Source organism: Cucumis melo, chromosome 7, assembly GCF_025177605.1.
Source record: "Cucumis melo cultivar AY chromosome 7, USDA_Cmelo_AY_1.0, whole genome shotgun sequence".
Taxonomy (NCBI): domain Eukaryota; kingdom Viridiplantae; phylum Streptophyta; class Magnoliopsida; order Cucurbitales; family Cucurbitaceae; genus Cucumis; species Cucumis melo.
Genome location: NC_066863.1, coordinates 734,178 through 752,688, shown reverse-complemented (window position 1 = coordinate 752,688; position 18,511 = coordinate 734,178). Strand labels below are relative to the sequence as shown.

Below are 18,511 nucleotides of genomic sequence, written 5' to 3'. Positions count from 1 at the left end.
TTGGTATTTATTGGTTAATTTTCAAACTTGGTGATTATACAATTCGAACATAATTTCATCGAGGAAGATTAAAACACTCAATTATGTTTAAAGTTTAAATGGATCGATACTACTAATCGAGTTTAGGATAAAATATGAACTTTGTATTAGTCGGTTTTTGTATTGTAGTGGAATTTTTGGTAGGTTTTTTTTTTTTTTTTTTTGTCTTAAAGAAAGAAATGTTAATTTTTAGGTTAAAGACGAATTTGGAATAAAATATATTTTAATTGTTGTTGAAATAAATTGATGAAAATATAACTTGTATTAATTAAAATATCATATGAGTTTCATACTTCAATTAGCTTCATGAGTTTGATGTATATGTTGAGTATACAATTGTTGGGTGGGAGATCGAGATTTTCAACTCTAAGATATAAATTTGTATAAAAAAATTGCTAAAACTAGACTAAATTTGGCTATATTTAATTTACCTATGTCATCAGTTGTTATTAAATTCTCGATTGACAAATAAGTCCATATAGAAAATTGTCAACCTATTTACAATTTTCGTGTAACTTGTTTTTCGTTTTCAGTACAATAATGATAGACGGAGGATTGAACCTTCGATCTTTAAAGACAGAGGTCATGCTAATACCATTAAATCAATTTTAATTTGACCTACGTATATTTTATCGATACTTGCATTGGAACTGCACATGTTAAATCGACACAGACAACCTTATGACATAAATTTAAAATTTGAGAATGCAATTTAAAATTTTGAAAGTTACGTTGAACAAATTAAGAATATATTGAACTCTAAATCACCGTTTAGATCGCAAACATTGTTTCATAGGTGATGCATTAAATATTTAAGATTCAAATGTCTTGGATATAAATATTTTGGATGATCAATGTTTGAAACTGAATTGGAACATTTTCAAATATAATAAAAAAAATAAAATTATTTATAAAATATAAGAAAATTCATCCATTTTTTAAAAATTCACTTAAGGCTGTTTTTTATTTTGCTACATTTGACATTATCTAATTATCTAAGTTACTATTAATATTAATTAATTATTTAATCGATAAAATAATATTTTTTAACTAAACATAATTAAATTAAAGTAAATTGTAAAAAGTATAACATTTTACAAAACCCATTGGATTTTATTGGTTTGTTGTATGAAATTTAAATAAATCGTCAATTATTCTTAGTTTTTAAGAAATAATTAATTAAATTAATATAAATTTATTAAAATATTGATAATTAAGCATGATAATTTATATTAATTAATTAAAGTATCATAAATCATCAATCATAAAGATATGAGTTGAAACTTATTAAATGTGGATAACATATTTAATATTTATATTCAATGAGTAAACTTAATAATAATAAATAATCGATGTTATTAGATTATAAATTACTTAACCTATAGTTAATTTTACTGTTCATCTTATATACACAAAAATTTCACAGTTTTGCATAATATTAAAAAACTTACATCGGGTGAATTTTAAACTTCATTGGATAATAACAACCCTAATTTTAAAATATAAAATTATTTGAAATAAACAAATATAAAAAACGCATGGGTGTTCGCAGTTTGGTTCGGTTTGAAGCTAAAACTGTATCGAACCGAAAAATGAAAAAAAAACTTATTTGAAATCGAACCGAATGAAAATCAAACCACCTATTCATAAATAAAATCGAATCAAAATTGAACCACTTATGCATAAACATAATTAAATAAATAAATTAAAGTAATTCCTACAAATTTACAAACACGAAAGGGAGGGAGCATTTGATTTGCCAAAGGAAGCATGCTTTTTCGCCAGAAGGAGAGCACGCTTGCGTGTTGTGTCGCACATTTTTTTGCCGGAAGGAGAGTTCGTTTGCGTCGTCGGAGGGAGAAGCACACTTACGTTGCACGTTTTTTCGCCAAAAAGAGAGTGCACTTGCATATACATTTCTTCGTTTTTTCGTTTGGCTCGTCTATGTGATATCGTTACGTCTTCCAAACTTCCAAACTTTTTACCCTAAGTTAACTTAATTTATATATATATATATATAATTATTTTAAATAAAACGGTTCGATTCAATTTTAAAATTGATTTTAACATCTTAAATCAAATCGAACCGCATATGAATCAATTTATTTAAAATAGAAATCGAATTGAACTGCATGCATTTGATTTTGATTCGATTAGCGAATCGGTTCAGTTTTTAACTTTATCTTGAACCCCCTCTAATTGTTATAATAATTTAATTTGTATTTGACGTAAATTATTTTAATTTTGATTATAATATTATACACTCAAAATAATTTTAGTTAGAAAAAAATAATAAATAAATACCGAAAAGAAATCGTGGAATGATTTATATTCTTACAGTCATTGTCCCAAATAACAAAAACTGATATATGTATGTTTGTATGTTACCGAATTTTCTAGAAACTATTATAGAATGTGTTCAAGAACAGAGACGAGCATTCTCCAAGCTTCCATTACTTTCATCGTCAGGCTCTTTTTATCATTTTTGTCCCTCTGGCCTCTCTAACTGCTTCTCTTTGATCGGAAAAAATGGCGACCAGAAGAGTTTCGAAGCTCACTAGGTGTGCTTTAGCCGCCATTGACGCGCCCAAGCTTCCCCATTCTCGCTTCCTTCTATCTCGTTCGTGTTCTTCATCTTCTTCTCTCGGTAATTTCATCGCCCCTCTTTCTGTTGCCAAGATCTTTGGTTCCAGACCCGTCGATGGTTCTTCCATGGCGTCGGCCAAGTATTTGGCTACGATTTTCACTCGGAATTTCCACTCTACGCTTCCTTCTCGTTACTCTGCTACGGCTTCTTCTCAGGTTTGATTTTGATCATTTTTTGAATTTTTTGAATTCTTTTTTTTTTTTCTTTTTTTTGCTTTTGGGGTTTGATTGAGGGTGGAGTAAAGAAGATGACCTATTGATTGATTTATCATCCATATTTGCTGGCGGTGTCTATTTATTCGACGTTTGTTTTAGCTTTTTTGGTACTGGAAGTATTGAAGAGGGTAGAAATTGACTGAAATTTTCTAAACATTGATTTAATTGATGGCGTGGTCTTGTAAATTGATGGAAAAAGTAAATGTCAATGTTTAACGAGTGGGTTCTTTTTGGAGAGATTACACCCTTCTCGGTCATCATTTGATAACCATTAACTTGTTCCTAACTTGTTTCCATTAATTACCTAAGATCAAACATCTAGCTTGATAAGATGAAAATCATTCAAAAACATTATTAGAAAATAACTCAATTTTCAAAAATGGTAATCAAACAAGGCTTTAACAATTCAAAATTACGGCGTTTCTGTTTATTCTCAGCATCCACTAATGAGATCGACTGAATTTCACTCTTTGCTGAGAAAACCCATCCTCCAGTGGTAATTGAAATCTAGTAGGGGATTTTTTTCAATCCATTTCTATGATTGATCGGAAAATATCAATGTCAGTTGTATGCTAAGTATAAGTTGTTCAACACTTCTTTTTAAGCAGATAAATCAGACAGACTTCACTGAGATGGCATGGGAAGGCATAGTTGGTGCAGTTGATACTGCACGGGCGAACAAACAACATGTTGTGGAGAGTGAACATTTAATGAAAGCACTTCTTGAACAGAAGGATGGTTTAGCAAGAAGAATATTTTCTAAGGCTGGACTTGACAATTCGTCAGTTTTGCAGGCTACAGTTGATTTTATATCTCAACAACCAAAGGTATGTCTAAATAACATAGTTATACGTAATTTTTAAAGTTAAAAAGCGACAAATAACCATGAATCCTATGACAGGTTACGGGTGAAACTAGTGGTCCAATTATAGGCACACATCTAGCTTTGCTTCTAGACAATGCTCGGAAACATAAAAAGGAAATGGGAGACGATTTTCTATCTGTGGAACATTTTGTGTTAGCCTTCCATTCAGATAAGAGATTTGGACAACAATTATTTAAGAATTTGCAACTTAGTGAAAAGGACTTGAAGGATGCTGTTCAGGCCGTTCGTGGAAATCAGAGAGTGACTGATCAAAGTAAAAATTTTAATCGAACTTCATTTGTCAAATACTCTTGTATGCTATCTGTTTGTTCGTTCTTTTCAGTTGATTATATTTTTTTCTTTTGTTTTGAACAAAGATCCTGAGGGAAAATATGAGGCTCTTGACAAGTACGGGTCTGACTTAACTGAACTTGCTAGACGTGGTAAACTCGATCCAGTTATAGGAAGAGATGATGAAATACGACGATGCATCCAAATTCTATCAAGGAGAACTAAAAACAATCCCGTGATCATTGGTGAACCAGGCGTTGGGAAAACTGCAATTGCTGAAGGGTATGTTTTTGCCTTAGTGGATTTATTTTCCATTATTGTCTAATTTCCTGCTCCATACTAAATAGGTGATTTCATTGTTTTGCACCTGAAATCTGTAATTTGAGTTGGCACTTTTTTTATTGATGTGGATGCTGAATTCGTTTGCTTGCAGATTAGCTCAACGCATTGTGCGCGGGGATGTTCCAGAACCATTGCTGAATAGAAAGGTTACAACTTAATTAACCAATGACGCTTTGTGAGACTATTATTAAAACTGAAATTTTCATTTGTTGATCATAAGCATGTTCCTGTCATTGTTGTAACAAAGGGTCCTGTATAATTTTAAAATAAAGGTAAAAGGAGGTTACTGTAAATCTAAAACAAATTTGGGGAATTGCTTTGGATCTCTTACTACCATATTCTACTGTTTTTGTGCGTCTGTGGAAAGGTTATCATTATAAATTTTCTATAAACTTTCACTGCTTTGTCTTGCAATGTTCGCTCAAAGTCCTCTCGAAGCCTTGTTCTTAAATATTAGAATAACAGATAAATATAAAATGTGGCTTAGTTATTTGCTTTTCTTAGGTTTATGGTAGTGTTGTTATTTGTCATTCGATATGTTTTGGCATCTTCATTTAACCATTGTTTTGTACTGTTCCTTAGTCCTTGTTTTCTTTCATTTTTCTCAATGTGTTTATTTTACCCCAAACTAATATATTGCTTTTGGTTGCATTTGCAGTTAATATCTCTGGACATGGGTTCACTGGTTGCTGGTGCAAAATACCGCGGAGATTTCGAGGAAAGATTGAAGGCTGTGCTAAAGGAAGTGACTGCTTCAAATGGACAAATTATCTTGTTCATAGATGAAATTCATACAGTTGTTGGTGCAGGTTTGTTTACCGACTCATTTTGTCAATTATTTATCATTATCCTGGATTCACCTCATTAGTGTGTTTATGAAGTTGTCATCATGATTTTGATGATTGGATATGAATCTACATAAACGGGTAATGATTTTCATGCAGGGGCTACTGGTGGTGCTATGGATGCCAGCAACCTCTTGAAACCGATGCTTGGTCGAGGTGAACTACGATGTATCGGTGCTACTACATTGAATGAGTATAGAAAATACATTGAGAAAGATCCTGCGCTCGAACGTAGATTTCAACAAGTGTTTTGTGGCGAACCATCTGTTGAAGACACAATTTCTATTCTTCGTGGGTTACGAGAGCGATATGAGCTACATCATGGTGTAAAGATATCTGACAGTGCACTTGTTTCAGCAGCGGTTCTAGCAGGCAGATACATCACAGAACGGTTTTTGCCTGACAAAGGTTACTATATGGTTCATACTTAAAATTTTGTGTTTTTCTCAAGTCCCTTTCTCATTGTCTGTACTTTTCTCCATGCATAGTATTGCTCTTTTTTTATGAACATACAACCAATGCAGTCAATCAAGTTTGAATATTTTTATGGACGTACACTTTATTAGAAAAACAGTCAAAAAAATTTTGTTGTCCCTTTGAGCTTTGAGTTCATGAATGTCACTTTTCTTTGCAGCCATTGATCTTGTTGATGAAGCTGCTGCAAAGTTGAAGATGGAGATTACCTCTAAGCCTACTGAGTTGGACGAGATTGACAGAGCTGTTCTGAAATTGGAGATGGAGAAGCTCTCCTTAAAAAATGACTCTGATAAAGCCAGCAAAGAAAGGTTAAGCAAATTAGAGCAAGATCTGAGTTCACTTAAACAAAAGCAGAAAGAGTTGAATGAACAATGGGATCGTGAGAAATCTTTTATGACCCGTATAAGATCTATCAAAGAAGAGGTAGTTTTAAATTACTTAAATTTGATGTGCGTCTCCATACTATATTATTTTCTAATCCGTCCCAAGTTTGAAAGATCTTACTGTTTTTACGTTAGAAAATGGACGGTCATTTTCATTGGGTTCTATTTTGCCTTTGGTAGATTGATAGAGTTAACCTTGAGATGGAAGCGGCTGAAAGAGAATTTGATTTGAATCGTGCTGCTGAACTCAAGTACGGAACTCTAATATCCCTTCGCCGGCAATTAGAAGAGGCTGAAAAGAATCTTGAGGATTTTCGAAAGTCTGGAATTTCTTTGCTTCGTGAAGAGGTCACAGATCTTGATATTGCTGAGATTGTAAGCAAATGGACGGGCATACCTTTGTCCAACCTCCAACAATCCGAGAGAGACAAGCTAGTTTTACTCGAACAAGTCCTCCATCAGAGAGTTGTTGGTCAAGATATTGCAGTAAAATCCGTTGCAGACGCCATTCGACGTTCAAGAGCAGGACTCTCTGATCCAAACCGACCTATAGCCAGCTTCATGTTTATGGGTCCAACTGGTGTGGGGAAAACCGAGCTTGCAAAAGCTTTGGCTGGGTATCTCTTTAACACTGAAAATGCTTTAGTTAGGATTGATATGAGTGAATACATGGAGAAACATGCAGTATCTCGCTTGGTAGGGGCACCACCGGGTTATGTTGGTTATGAAGAAGGTGGCCAATTGACTGAAGTTGTTCGTCGAAGGCCTTATTCTGTGGTACTTTTTGATGAGATTGAAAAAGCACATCATGACGTCTTCAACATTTTGCTACAATTACTGGATGATGGAAGGATAACGGATTCTCAAGGTCGAACCGTTAGTTTCACAAATTGCGTCTTGATAATGACGTCAAATATTGGTTCTCACTACATCCTTGAAACTCTTAGTAACACAAAAGACAGTAAAGATGTAGTTTATGAGTTGATGAAGAAACAAGTTGTCGGATTGGCAAGACAAACTTTTCGGCCAGAGTTCATGAACCGAATCGATGAATATATTGTCTTCCAACCTCTGGATGCCACCCAGATATCCAAAATTGTTGAGTTACAGGTAACCTTTACATTAACGTTTATACTCGATGAATTTTTCACTACTTTAACTATCATCTGATTTTTGTTACGTCATGTTAAATTCTTTCTCACATATCATTTTTGTGTTTCAGATAAAACGGTTAAGCGACAGACTTAAACAGAAGAACATCAATCTTCATTACACTGAAGAAGCTCTTGAGCTTTTGGGGACGCTGGGATTTGACCCTAATTATGGAGCAAGGCCAGTTAAAAGAGTAATACAACAACTAGTAGAAAATGAGATAGCAATGCGAGTTTTGAAAGGTGATTTTCAAGAAGATGATTCCATTATTCTCGACGTCGAAAGATCTTCATCTGCCAAAGACCTGCCTCCCCAAAAAAGATTGTGCATCAAGAAAGCAAACAACGATTCTACCTCGGAGGCTATGGTCGCCAAAGATTGATTTCAAATGCAAGATTGTGTACTATGGTAAATATTAGGTGATGTAGTTTAGATTTTGTTGGTTTCTTCACACTCTAACATGTTGGAATTTTGGGTATGAGAAGTTTCAATTACGATTGAAACTTGAAAGAAGTCCACAAATCATTTCCCCACAACTAACAAAAGTTGTTTTTATTAGAAAAGAAAAAAGGCTTTGTTTCAAATCCAAAGACAGCGAATATGTGAACTGAAATTAGAAATTATACCAATATCGTTGTAGGCTCGAGTTTCACTTCTTACATTTAATGTATGAATCTGTTGTTCATATTGTGTATGATTCTGGGGCATATTAAGAAACAGATAGTAGATACGAATCCAAAATTGATTACTGAAAAAAATTTAGAAAAACTTGTATCCGTACATGATTTACTGGGACAGATGGCCAGAGAGAGAGAAATTTATGAATTTGAAGTGTCCTTTGCTTGTTGGGATATTTTATTTAGTTTGGTGAATAAATTGTCTGTTTGTGGTTGGTGATCCCATTACACCGACACAACAAATTTGACCAAAGTGAATAATTTCAAATTATCTTGTTTTCGTATTCAAATTAATTTAAAAATATTCTTAAGGCATGCATTTTCTTTGTTATTTGAACTATTTTGTTATTAGTTCGTATAGATAATTATTTTGTTTCATTTTGAGTGTAATGTGTTTGGAAGTGAGTATAATTCAACAATAATTAAGAGATATATAAATATATGTAACTATAACTTCCAGAGAGTTAGTATATATTGATGCTATAATCACTTTGGTGAAAGTAAATTAATTGGATTTATATTTACATGGTTTGGGTAAATAGAAGCACAGTAAGTAATGGGTATTGTCATATTCCGTAACAAAGTAGAATATGGTTGGAGAGGACAAGGAATGGACTCCCATTCATGTAGGGCCTCTTCTTTTATTTAATTTTTCTCTTCTTTTTCCTTCCCCTTCTTACAAATTTAAATTTATTTAAAAATGATTTAAGTAATATGATAAAGATTTTAGTCTTTTTTTTTTTTTTTTAAATGATACAAATATTTATAAAATATAGTAAAATTTTATACATATTATTATTGTAGACACATTAATAAACCATGATTAAAGTATCTATCATTATGAAATGTAAATGTTTTTTATTGGTTTTATCTTTCAGTTTTCTTTGATTTGATTTAAGCATACTTTAAAACTATTGTTTTTATCGAGTTCCAATTTATTACGTGGAAATATGGACAACTATGACTTTGAATATTTAGAGTTATAGATATATATAATTATGGATAACCATGATTATTTTGTAAATATATTTTGTGGATATTTAGGAATATTATAAGTATTATGTTTGTTTCATAGTAGAAAAATTTTACTTGGGAATGTATCGAATTTATACAATGTTCCAAGATGCCCTTGCAACTATTTATTGATCTAAAATTAATTTGACAAAGTTTGAAAAGGGCATCCAAAACTTTTTATTTGCTCTCTGCCCTCAAAGCCTAGGAGAATCTTCGAATATCAAAGTATGTTGAGATGTATTACTATACTGCAAAAACAAACACGATAGTTTACATGTCTGCTCTATAAAAATCTACTGCTATAAAGGAGCATATGCTTTATATGATTATCTAAACAATAAAATTAATATCCATCTCTCTCTATATATAAATATATATTACAACTTTTCAAACATCTTTAAAGATGAGTACCGAAAAATAGTGTCTATCGACTAAACTAAAGTCTATTGCACGAGGGAATGAGATATTAGTCTTAGTCGTTGTCGTTTTGGAAAAATTCAAATAATTTTAAAGAAATAAATTGATTGACTGACCAAAACTAAACACTTTTATTTTCAACGATCAAAGTCGACTTAGACATTTACTAAACCAATCACGACCGTTTTCGTGGTGGTGTGGTTGAAAACTACCTCCGCTGATCAATAATCATCCATACATTCTTAATAACTAGAAACTAAAAAAAGTACATTTTAGAAGAACATATTCTAAAAGTTCCGATAATTATAAAAATACATATTCTTCGAAACTCGAGACATAAAAGGGATAATTAATTATTTTTTGTTATTAATTTTATACAAATTAAAGCATAAAAAAATTGAATAATAGTGATTGAAAATAATAAATGAAATATATATAGAAGAGTCCTCCTAAGAGAAAAAGTATAGAGTACTCCATCATTTTTGCCGCTAAACTTGAAAGCATTTCCTCTGCTTTTGAGTTCTTAGTGTGGAGCTTTGTAAAAACCAAAAGAAAATTCCTCTGTTCTAAGAGATTGAAGAACACAGCAGAGACGAATCAATAATGCTTCTCCGTTTTCTTTTTCTTCTTCTTCCTCCGGTGATTCTTTTCCCCGTAATTTAGTTTCCACAATCAGTTCTTTTCAGTTTCCGATATGGCCAAGTGTCAAAGAAACGACGTTGGATCTGTAGTTTTTGACCGAGCTTCCACTTCCTCTCCCGCCGGCAGCCATTTCCGCCTATGCGCTCCCTTCTCCACCGCTTCATTCCGTAGGAAGATTTTTGACGCTGTTAGTTGTGGCGGAAGTTCCCGCTATAACTATCATCACGACGGCAATGTTGGTGGCGGCGATGGTACTGTTTCCACAGCCATTAAGTCTTTGTCCGAGATTGTGAAGGAAAGGGAGGCAGCTGGGCCGAAACGATCCAATGCGAAGTCGGAGAAGTTGTTCGATCTTCTTAAGTTGGAGTCGTCACCAGAATCGAAACCGGAGACGAAGAAGAAGGAGGAGGTGCTGGAAGAGTTCAAAAGCGTGGTGAAGAAGTTGCAGGATGAGGATTTGGAGGAGAGGAGAGCGGCGGCGAGTGGAGTTAGGTTGCTTGCTAAAGAGGATGCAGAAGCGAGAGGAACGCTTGGAATGCTCGGAGCCATTCCGCCGCTGGTTGGAATGCTTGATTTGGAAGACGATGAATCTAAGATCGCTTCGCTTTATGCATTGCTTAATCTTGGAATTGGAAACGATTTGTGAGTTTTTTCTTGCTCTCTCTTTGACCGCTTTGCACAAATGTTTACTTAAGGCGAGTTCTTGGAATCGATTATTTTTTCTAAATCTCCATTTGTTCTTCATTCTGCCCCAGGTTTTTTATTCTCCCGTTTTTATTTTCTTCTCTTTGGTGGGAAGGGAATGGTACTGATGAGTCGCTTTCAGTATTTTCTCTAAATTTTTCATCGACTTTCGATTCATCGATTCTTTTAATATTCCGAGTTCTATTAACTTCTGATTCCATTGTATTCTTTCTGTAGTTTATGTCCATATTTTGTCTGTACCTCCCTACACTGCCATCCCCCCTTCCCTCTCGGAAAACGAGACATAAAAAAGAAGCGTAATAGAAGGATAGTGAAACTATACGAAATGTTCTTGAGGCGTTGAATTGCGTAGTTTGGTAACCCTTTTTCTAAAACTAATTGTGAGGAGAGAGAGTCAAAATTAAAAATAGGTTAAATTACTTCTTATCTTGTTTAAAGAAAAGTTAAAATCATAAAAATTATCCATACTATTTATTTTTACTCATATTCTTTCAAATGTTACTAACAATATTATTCATATGGCACGACTAATTTAGATTAGAAATTTGGATCACATCAACCGATATCCGTAATACATTATCCCAGGTCTTATTTTTCGTCTAAAATTCTAGAGGATCCAAAAGTTAGTCTTCAAACTTTTATAAAATGTTAGTGGTAATTTTGCATCTTTTAAGAGTAGTGAGAAATTGTTTAAACAGCGAGGAAAGTTTGCTACAAATTTTTAATCTGCATCCATTTATTGTGCTTTTTTTACCCACCTCTTCGTTCTGTTGCTCACCTTTTTTTTTCTCCTTGACTACATTTTCTTGAATCTTGTACTGTCTGCTTCCATGACCATCATAGCCTTGTCAAACTCCCCTCCCCTGCCACATTGACGATCCTCTGTTTTTCCTGTCTAATTTACATACATCGATTGACAACTTTATATCCGGAGTTTATTAAATCTTTGGATTTTGCTTAATTTTTAACCCCACTTTCAGGAACAAGGCAGCCATTGCTAAAGCGGGTACTGTTCACAAAATGCTCAAGCTGATCGAATCTGAAAGTTCCCCAAATCCACCGGTTTCAGAAGCCATAGTTGCAAATTTCCTTGGGTTGAGCGCTTTAGATACGAACAAACTGTTAATTGGCTCATCGGGTGCAATTCCATTCTTGGTAAAGAACTTATACGACCCACATCAAGAAAGCAGTTCACAAGTCAAGCAAGACGCTCTCCGTGCGCTTTATAACCTCTCTATTTCCCCATCCAATATTCCGTTCATCTTAGAAACCAAGTTGATCCCGTTTCTTCTAAACGCATTGGGAGATATGGAAATAAGTGAAAGAGCCCTCTCTATTCTAAGCAATGTAGTATCAACACCAGAAGGTCGTAAAGCCATAAGCACTTACCCAAATTCATTTCCAATACTAATTGATGTCTTGAATTGGGCTGATTCACCAGGCTGCCAAGAGAAGATATCCTACATTTTAATGGTAATGGCACACAAATCTTATAGTGATAGACAAGCAATGATTGAAGCTGGGATTTCATCAGCTTTGTTGGAACTAACTCTTTTGGGCAGTACATTGGCTCAAAAGAGGGCCTCGAGGGTTTTGGAGTCTTTGAGAGTTGATAAAGGGAAACAAATCTCGGATCATCTTGGAGGAAATTCTTCTGCTCCAATTTGTGGTTCTTTAACTTCTTTTACTAACCCAATTCTAGGGTCTGCTGAAGCTTTGGAAGGATCGGATGATTTGGTTAGTGAAGAGAAGAAAGCTGTGAAGCAATTGGTGAGGCAAAGTTTGCAAAACAATATGAGGAGAATTGTGAAGAGAGCCAATCTGCCTCAAGATTTTGTGCCTTCTGATCATTTCAAGTCGCTCACATCAAGTTCCACTTCAAAAAGCTTGACATTTTGAGTTCTCAACTACCTGGAATCATGGCGTTATTGAAGATTCTGAAGTTAGTTTCTCTTTATAAATCCATCTATCTTGTGTAGTTTGAACTTTATTGTTATTATTTTTTACCATAGGGGTTGGTCAATTGGCCTTTATTGTTTATCATAAAGTTAAGAAATTAAAAATATATTAAAGATTTGTCTTATAGATTGAGTCAACTACATGTTTTAGTTAGTTCCTATCGAATGCTTTTGCAGTTTAATCGAAGCTTCTATCTAGTCTCTTTTGCTTTAACATTTGCCTATTCAATTAGAGGAGTTAAAATCACCTAAAAATACACTATTAAAATTTCTCTATTTTTAGGTGCCTAATTCCTCCTCTAAACTATGCAAAACCCTTAACTTCTTCCAAGTTCATCATAATTTAGAAAAGGTTAAAAAGATGGGAACTAAATTGAAATTGAAAAGACATCTCTAATAAATTGAAAAGACATCCCTCATCAGAGTTTAAATGCACACGTTATTATCCCAATAAATTCGAATTTATAGCCTCAATTCATTCTAGGCAAAAGCAAATCCAGTGGTGAAGTTAAGTAAAAAAAAAGAGGAAAAAAATGAAGTTATCCAATAAATGTACAAATACTGCTATTGAAGTTAAAGTTGTTTATCCTAACGAAATGATCTCTAATAATATTTTATCATTCTAGCACGCGTATTTATTAGAAAATTACGTGTTCTCCCCTCTACTATCTCCCTCCCTCTAACTTCAACAGTGTTCCACAGATCAGTAGTTCCATTTCTACCCCTGCAGTGATGAAAGAAAAGGTTTTATGTTTATGAAATCAAAAATCCAAGAGAAGAATAAAATTAAATAACCAAAATTCATGGGATCTACCTACGGTCGAATCACCGGTAGTGTTCGTACCATAGGATCTCCAAACCACTATGGATGAATTAGTGATAGAACATAGTGGAAGGCTCTTAGAATTTTTGAGATCCGAAGTATTGTAATAAATTACTGGTACCCTTTGTCTCTCATACAGGTCCCCATAGAATTTAATATTTACACATTACTCACTTATTTCTGTTACAAACACTGTCGGTCTATTTTAATTTATTTATTTTATTTTTTAGTCCTCCTAGAAAGAAGGAAACCTGAGAAAGCTCTATTTTTATTTTTCTTGTTTGAAATTGGAAGTGGAAGATGTCGTTGAAACAGGGACTGCCTTTTCTTGTCTTGGAATATTTTACTTTTTGATTTCATAGCATGTGGCTCTCTAATATTTTACTCTACTTCTTTGGATCTCTCAAATTGAATTGGATAGACTTTAGTTCTTGTAGTTAACTTAGATTTTCCTACTCATGTTCTGTTTATATTTGTATATATATGGTTCCATTACAACTTCATCCGCTGAATCTTATGATTGTATTTAGTCCTTAAATTTTGTTTTCAATGGACTATACAATAAATTTAGTATTAGATTTATGTGGATCAGAATTGTATTAGATAGATGAATTGAAAGTTTAAGAATCTATTAGACATTTTTATTTGAAAAAGGTGAGTATCCGTTAGACATTTCTCTTAGAAAGAAATGAAAGAATGTAGGCTTCATGCAAAATGGAGTCTAACAAAAGAGTAGGAGGAGGAGCAAGAGACCAAGAGAAACTAAAAAGAAAAAGGACTTAAATCCAATAAAATCAAACAATTTAGACTCAATAAGTTATGGACTTAGGAAATATTTTAAATACACCAAAGACAAAACCTGTACTTTTGTTTCATATGGGTGTATTATATTTTAGTTTGTTTCTGCAAAGTTGTAAATTTGAATAAAAAAACTATGTCTACTTTCTTGTCTTGTTTGCAGATCCACACAAGATTTGGAGTATGGAGCTGATAAAACTGGAAGAGATTAAAAGAAGAAAAAGAACAATTTACGTTTTTTGGTCTCTGAGATTTGGTTTGGGTCTGAGTTTTCAAAAAACTCAAAATTTTATTCTTGAGATTTGCATTTGGTAGCATTCGAAGTCCATATCAACTTTTCGTCGTCATTAATTAATAGAAAAACTGAGAGAGATCAAGAATGCTATCAAATACAAACTTTAAGAATGGTTGAGTAAGAAGACTCGAGACTCTAAGTATAACCTAAACCAAACTTCGAAACCATAAATGTAATTTCGACCCAAAAATAAAGCTGAGCAGCACGTATCTGCACTGCACGAGGTTGGTGAATGCATTTATAGCACTAAATTTTACTTTCACCTGCTGACTGCTATGTATTTTGTTATTCAATGCCCTTCCATTTCTTTCTCTCCACTGCTTTTAAAGCTTCTTTTGACTCTTCTGTTTTTCTTTCTTTGTTTCTCACTTTTAGCATTTAGTATCAGGAAATATAGCCCATATCCTTCTTTGAAAAGTATGAGTATAAACCTATCTGATTCTTTGTCAATGTTGGAAAAGTTCTACTACCACAATGGTACATACTCTTTCCACTTTCCATTCATTAAAGAAGTACTTAGAACACATAATCTTAGATAGGTGACTATCATGGATTGAACTTATCTCCTATTAACCTTTAATCAAACTTATATCTTTGATCCATTAAGTGTTCCTTTTTTATGATGGAAGTCAATATTACCGTAATATTCAAATTTTCCCTTAGAATGAACTAATGGGACGTTGACACAGTGTCTTCTCCTTTACCTTCCCTACTCACGTGTCAACAAAGACTTCCTTGTTCCTTGTATTTCTATAGACTGCTTTTATGACTTTATTTATATTATATTTGAAAATAAAGTACAAATTTGGTTCCATGTCAGTATGTTTAAGTTTTAATTTGGCCCATTTTAGTTTTGATTTTTTATTTTTCTCGTTACACCTCTAAATGTTAAAAGTAAACAGCCAAAAAACTTAAAGATGCAAAGACAAAAAGAGAGTTTATGAACTTAATTTTAAAGACCAAATAACTACTAAAAGAGACGAACTTAATTTTAAAGACCAAATAATTACTGGAAGAGATGCGGAAAAGCACTCCCTCCCATTTCTTACTCGGCCTTACCCCATCAGTAATTTGATTGCTACAGCTAGCCAAATTATAGTTTTTTAAAGAAAAAAAAAAACTTGTGAATTGTACTCATGCAAGTATATGTGTTAATATGATTTGTGAGATTTGCTTAAACTATACGGACCATATTAAGAAACTTCAAACCCATGAATTATTTTCTTTTTTTCTTTTTTTGGGGGGGCGGTTAAATGATTATGTGGGCTGGAGAAGAGAACATGTATGGTTGAAGTATAGTATCATAACAGTGCTTCTTTTAATGCAATGAAGTGCTCTTTATAGATTTGGCTGCATCCTATTTAAAGTTGATCTGCCAAAACCCTTCATTCTTTATTTTTCCATTTTAACTTTTGGGGTCTCTTAATTTAGGACTGTCTTTCTATAGTCTATAATACCATAGGGGCCTTTCAGCACAAAATAAAAGCGTCACTCGACTCCCAACTTTACTCAAAAGATTTTGAGTATATTTATTGAAATGAGCTGTAATTTCCACATTGCAAGCTTTTGGTGTTTAGGCCAAAAGTAGATGGGACTTGCAATATTAATCAGTTGAAAGGTGTAGGCAACAAGTATGTTTGGGAATTATATGAAAATGACTCTTTAGAAAGCTAGTGGTATAGAGCAACAACAATAACTATTATTGATTTTCGCAAGCATGTACATATATTATTCCATATTCTTTATATATATATATATATATATACATATAATATTCTTTTAGGATAGGAGTTGTTATATCTTTGGCTAAGAACAACCCATTTGTCTCATTCTTTTGATTGTGAAGTTAACCTGTAAACTAATGAGGATCATGGTTGGTAGTTGAGTTCTTTATGATTGTCTTATCTTGTGCATGGAAAGGAAAAAAGAATGGAACTTTTTAGAATTTGACACTTTGTTTAATTCATTTATATTGGAAGGTTTAATTTCAAAATTGAGTTCTTCACTTTTCAACATTTAAAATAGATTCATAAACTTCCAATTATGTGTTTAATAGGTTCCCTAGACTTTCAAACTTGTCTAGTATATATTATTAATATTCGAGTGTTATTATCACGATGTACGTTAGTTTTGATTGAAAAAGAAACAAAGAGGAAAAGAATTTGCCAAATTGTTGTAGATCGATCTATTTCTCTGTCGTTGAAGAATGCTTTTATTGATTTCTTTACGTTGTTTTGGGTTGAATGTTATGTATGAGAATTTTGAAACAAAGTTAAAAGAAATCCACAAATTTTTTGCAACGGTTGCTTAAAAGGAGAGAAAGTGGGATAAAACATTGATCTAGGAAGAGGAACATTCTTCCATCAGCGGATCGACAAATATTTTGATCGGAGTCTATGAACAGATAAATATATTATCACCATCGGACCATAAGGTATGTAAAGTTTATAACTCAATACTATAATAATCAATGTAGAAATATGCTACTGGCTCTTTCGTACACCTGTTTGCATAAATGATAAATGGGGATACTCTTCTTTTTCTTTTCTTCTTCTTTTTTTTTTTTTTTCTTCTTTTTATAGGCTTTTATTATTTGCTGCATATTCCATATGCATATATATAGACTTTTACTGCATTATCGGATATTCTCTTTTATGGACATTTTACTTTTTGGATAAATGATAAAAAGGGACAAATATGCGTTCGTGTGTTAGGAATGGTTGCGAGAGGAAAGTTGGGTTTACACATTTTTATGGATTAACTGCCGAATTTGAATAGACAGAAGACTTCTGTTTAGATTATTATTGGACCAATCCATTTGCACCATATACATTAGGGAAATTGCTACTAATAGCCAAAATAATTTATTGTTTTTGAAAAAATCTGCATTACAAATTTTCGAAACAATATTGACGATACGGTACTTAGATCGAAAATTTTATCTGATTGTAACCTTTTTGTTTCTAAAAATTAACTTTTCAAGTGTATTTGATAATCAATTCATTTTCTTTTAAAGAAAATTTTGTTTTCAAAATTATGAATGAAAATTCAAAATGAAAAACAACTTTAAAAACATACATTTTGTTTTTCAAAACTAGTAAACAAAATTAAAATTAGTTACCAAATGTATTATTTTTGTTATTAATATATAAAAATTTAAAAACAGAAAAAACAAATATTGAGAATTAAAAATCGTTATCGAACAAAATCTTAATAAATACTCTTTTATTCCTTATTATTATTATTATTATGGTAAATGTATGCTCATGACGGAACCGTAAAATCATATGATCATATGCAAATTTCAAAATAACAAACAAAAATACTCTTGATAACCACTCCCTTTTATTTGATGAAAGTGGAATTTTCTTTAAATAAATATGAAAAGATTTTACAATATATAATATACATATTAATGTATTTATAATAATAAAATACACAATATCGTAAAAAAAACATAATATATAATTTCTATAAAAAAATTTCAAAAATAGAACATTTAACAAAATATTTACACTTTTATAACAAAAATCAAATATAATAAATTTTATGTTTTGTTCCATATAAATAATTGGTCAATTTTTTCTATTTTTGAAAAACTCTTAAACCTATTATAGCTCTTTTGAGGGAAAAAAATCCAATACATTGCACAATCATTTAACTTCTAAAATTAAACTTATATGCATTTATTTGAAAACAATTCAAAAATCAAGTAATTTGCAAAAATTTGCTTTTATTTTCCATTTTTTTTCTAATTTATTTAAGAATTCAAACAATAAAAACTATAATGATAAAATTATTGAGAGGAAAAAAAAACCACAATTAATTGAAAAATAAAAACAAAATCGTAGGTTTAAGGGACCATCTATGATCTATCATCGAGGGGCGAAGCAGAAGTCCAAACCGTAGAAGGAAGCGTTGAGCCA

The 18,511-nt window shown here is 32.4% G+C and overlaps 2 protein-coding genes across 5 annotated transcripts; both read left to right on the top strand.

The window, feature by feature from the left end:
* The first annotated feature begins 2,442 nt into the window (after window positions 1–2,442).
* LOC103493760 (chaperone protein ClpB4, mitochondrial) lies at window positions 2,443–7,941 on the top strand. 2 transcript variants are annotated; one of them, XM_051087806.1, is made up of 10 exons: window positions 2,443–2,841; window positions 3,510–3,728; window positions 3,803–4,079; window positions 4,144–4,339; window positions 4,491–4,545; window positions 5,058–5,208; window positions 5,344–5,652; window positions 5,879–6,144; window positions 6,285–7,214; window positions 7,327–7,941. In XM_051087806.1, exons 1-10 carry the CDS (start codon window positions 2,569–2,571, stop codon window positions 7,636–7,638), a joined length of 2,988 nt encoding a protein of 995 aa, XP_050943763.1. In that variant the 5' UTR covers window positions 2,443–2,568; the 3' UTR covers window positions 7,639–7,941. The 2 variants fall into 2 exon arrangements, with proteins under 2 accessions (XP_050943763.1, XP_008452863.2); XM_008454641.3 differs by having other exon boundaries at window positions 2,444–2,841; window positions 3,803–4,040.
* Window positions 7,942–9,824: 1,883 nt separating this feature from the next.
* On the top strand, window positions 9,825–17,317 carry LOC103493761 (U-box domain-containing protein 15-like). 3 transcript variants are annotated; one of them, XR_538510.3, is made up of 4 exons: window positions 9,842–10,648; window positions 11,692–12,653; window positions 14,454–14,809; window positions 16,017–16,338. XR_538510.3 is itself a non-coding variant. In XM_008454643.3 (3 exons), the coding sequence occupies exons 1-2, from the start codon at window positions 10,059–10,061 to the stop codon at window positions 12,608–12,610; spliced, it is 1,509 nt and encodes a 502-aa protein (XP_008452865.2). In that variant the 5' UTR covers window positions 9,842–10,058; the 3' UTR covers window positions 12,611–12,653; window positions 14,454–17,317. The 3 variants fall into 3 exon arrangements, 2 of the variants coding, with proteins under 2 accessions (XP_008452864.2, XP_008452865.2); XM_008454643.3 differs by having other exon boundaries at window positions 14,454–17,317; XM_008454642.3 differs by lacking the exons at window positions 14,454–14,809; window positions 16,017–16,338 and having other exon boundaries at window positions 9,825–10,648; window positions 11,692–12,883.
* Window positions 17,318–18,511: the final 1,194 nt, after the last annotated feature.

Coding starts and splice junctions, on each gene's coding strand:
- LOC103493760 (XM_051087806.1), top strand. CDS start 2,569: ATGGCGACCAGAAGAGTTTCGAAGCTCACTAGGTGTGCTTTAGCCGCC. Junction 5,209..5,343: donor TCATACAGTTGTTGGTGCAG/GTTTGTTTACCG, acceptor ATTTTCATGCAG/GGGCTACTGGTGGTGCTATG. Junction 5,653..5,878: donor ACGGTTTTTGCCTGACAAAG/GTTACTATATGG, acceptor TTTTCTTTGCAG/CCATTGATCTTGTTGATGAA.
- LOC103493761 (XM_008454643.3), top strand. CDS start 10,059: ATGGCCAAGTGTCAAAGAAACGACGTTGGATCTGTAGTTTTTGACCGA. Junction 10,649..11,691: donor CTTGGAATTGGAAACGATTT/GTGAGTTTTTTC, acceptor CCCCACTTTCAG/GAACAAGGCAGCCATTGCTA.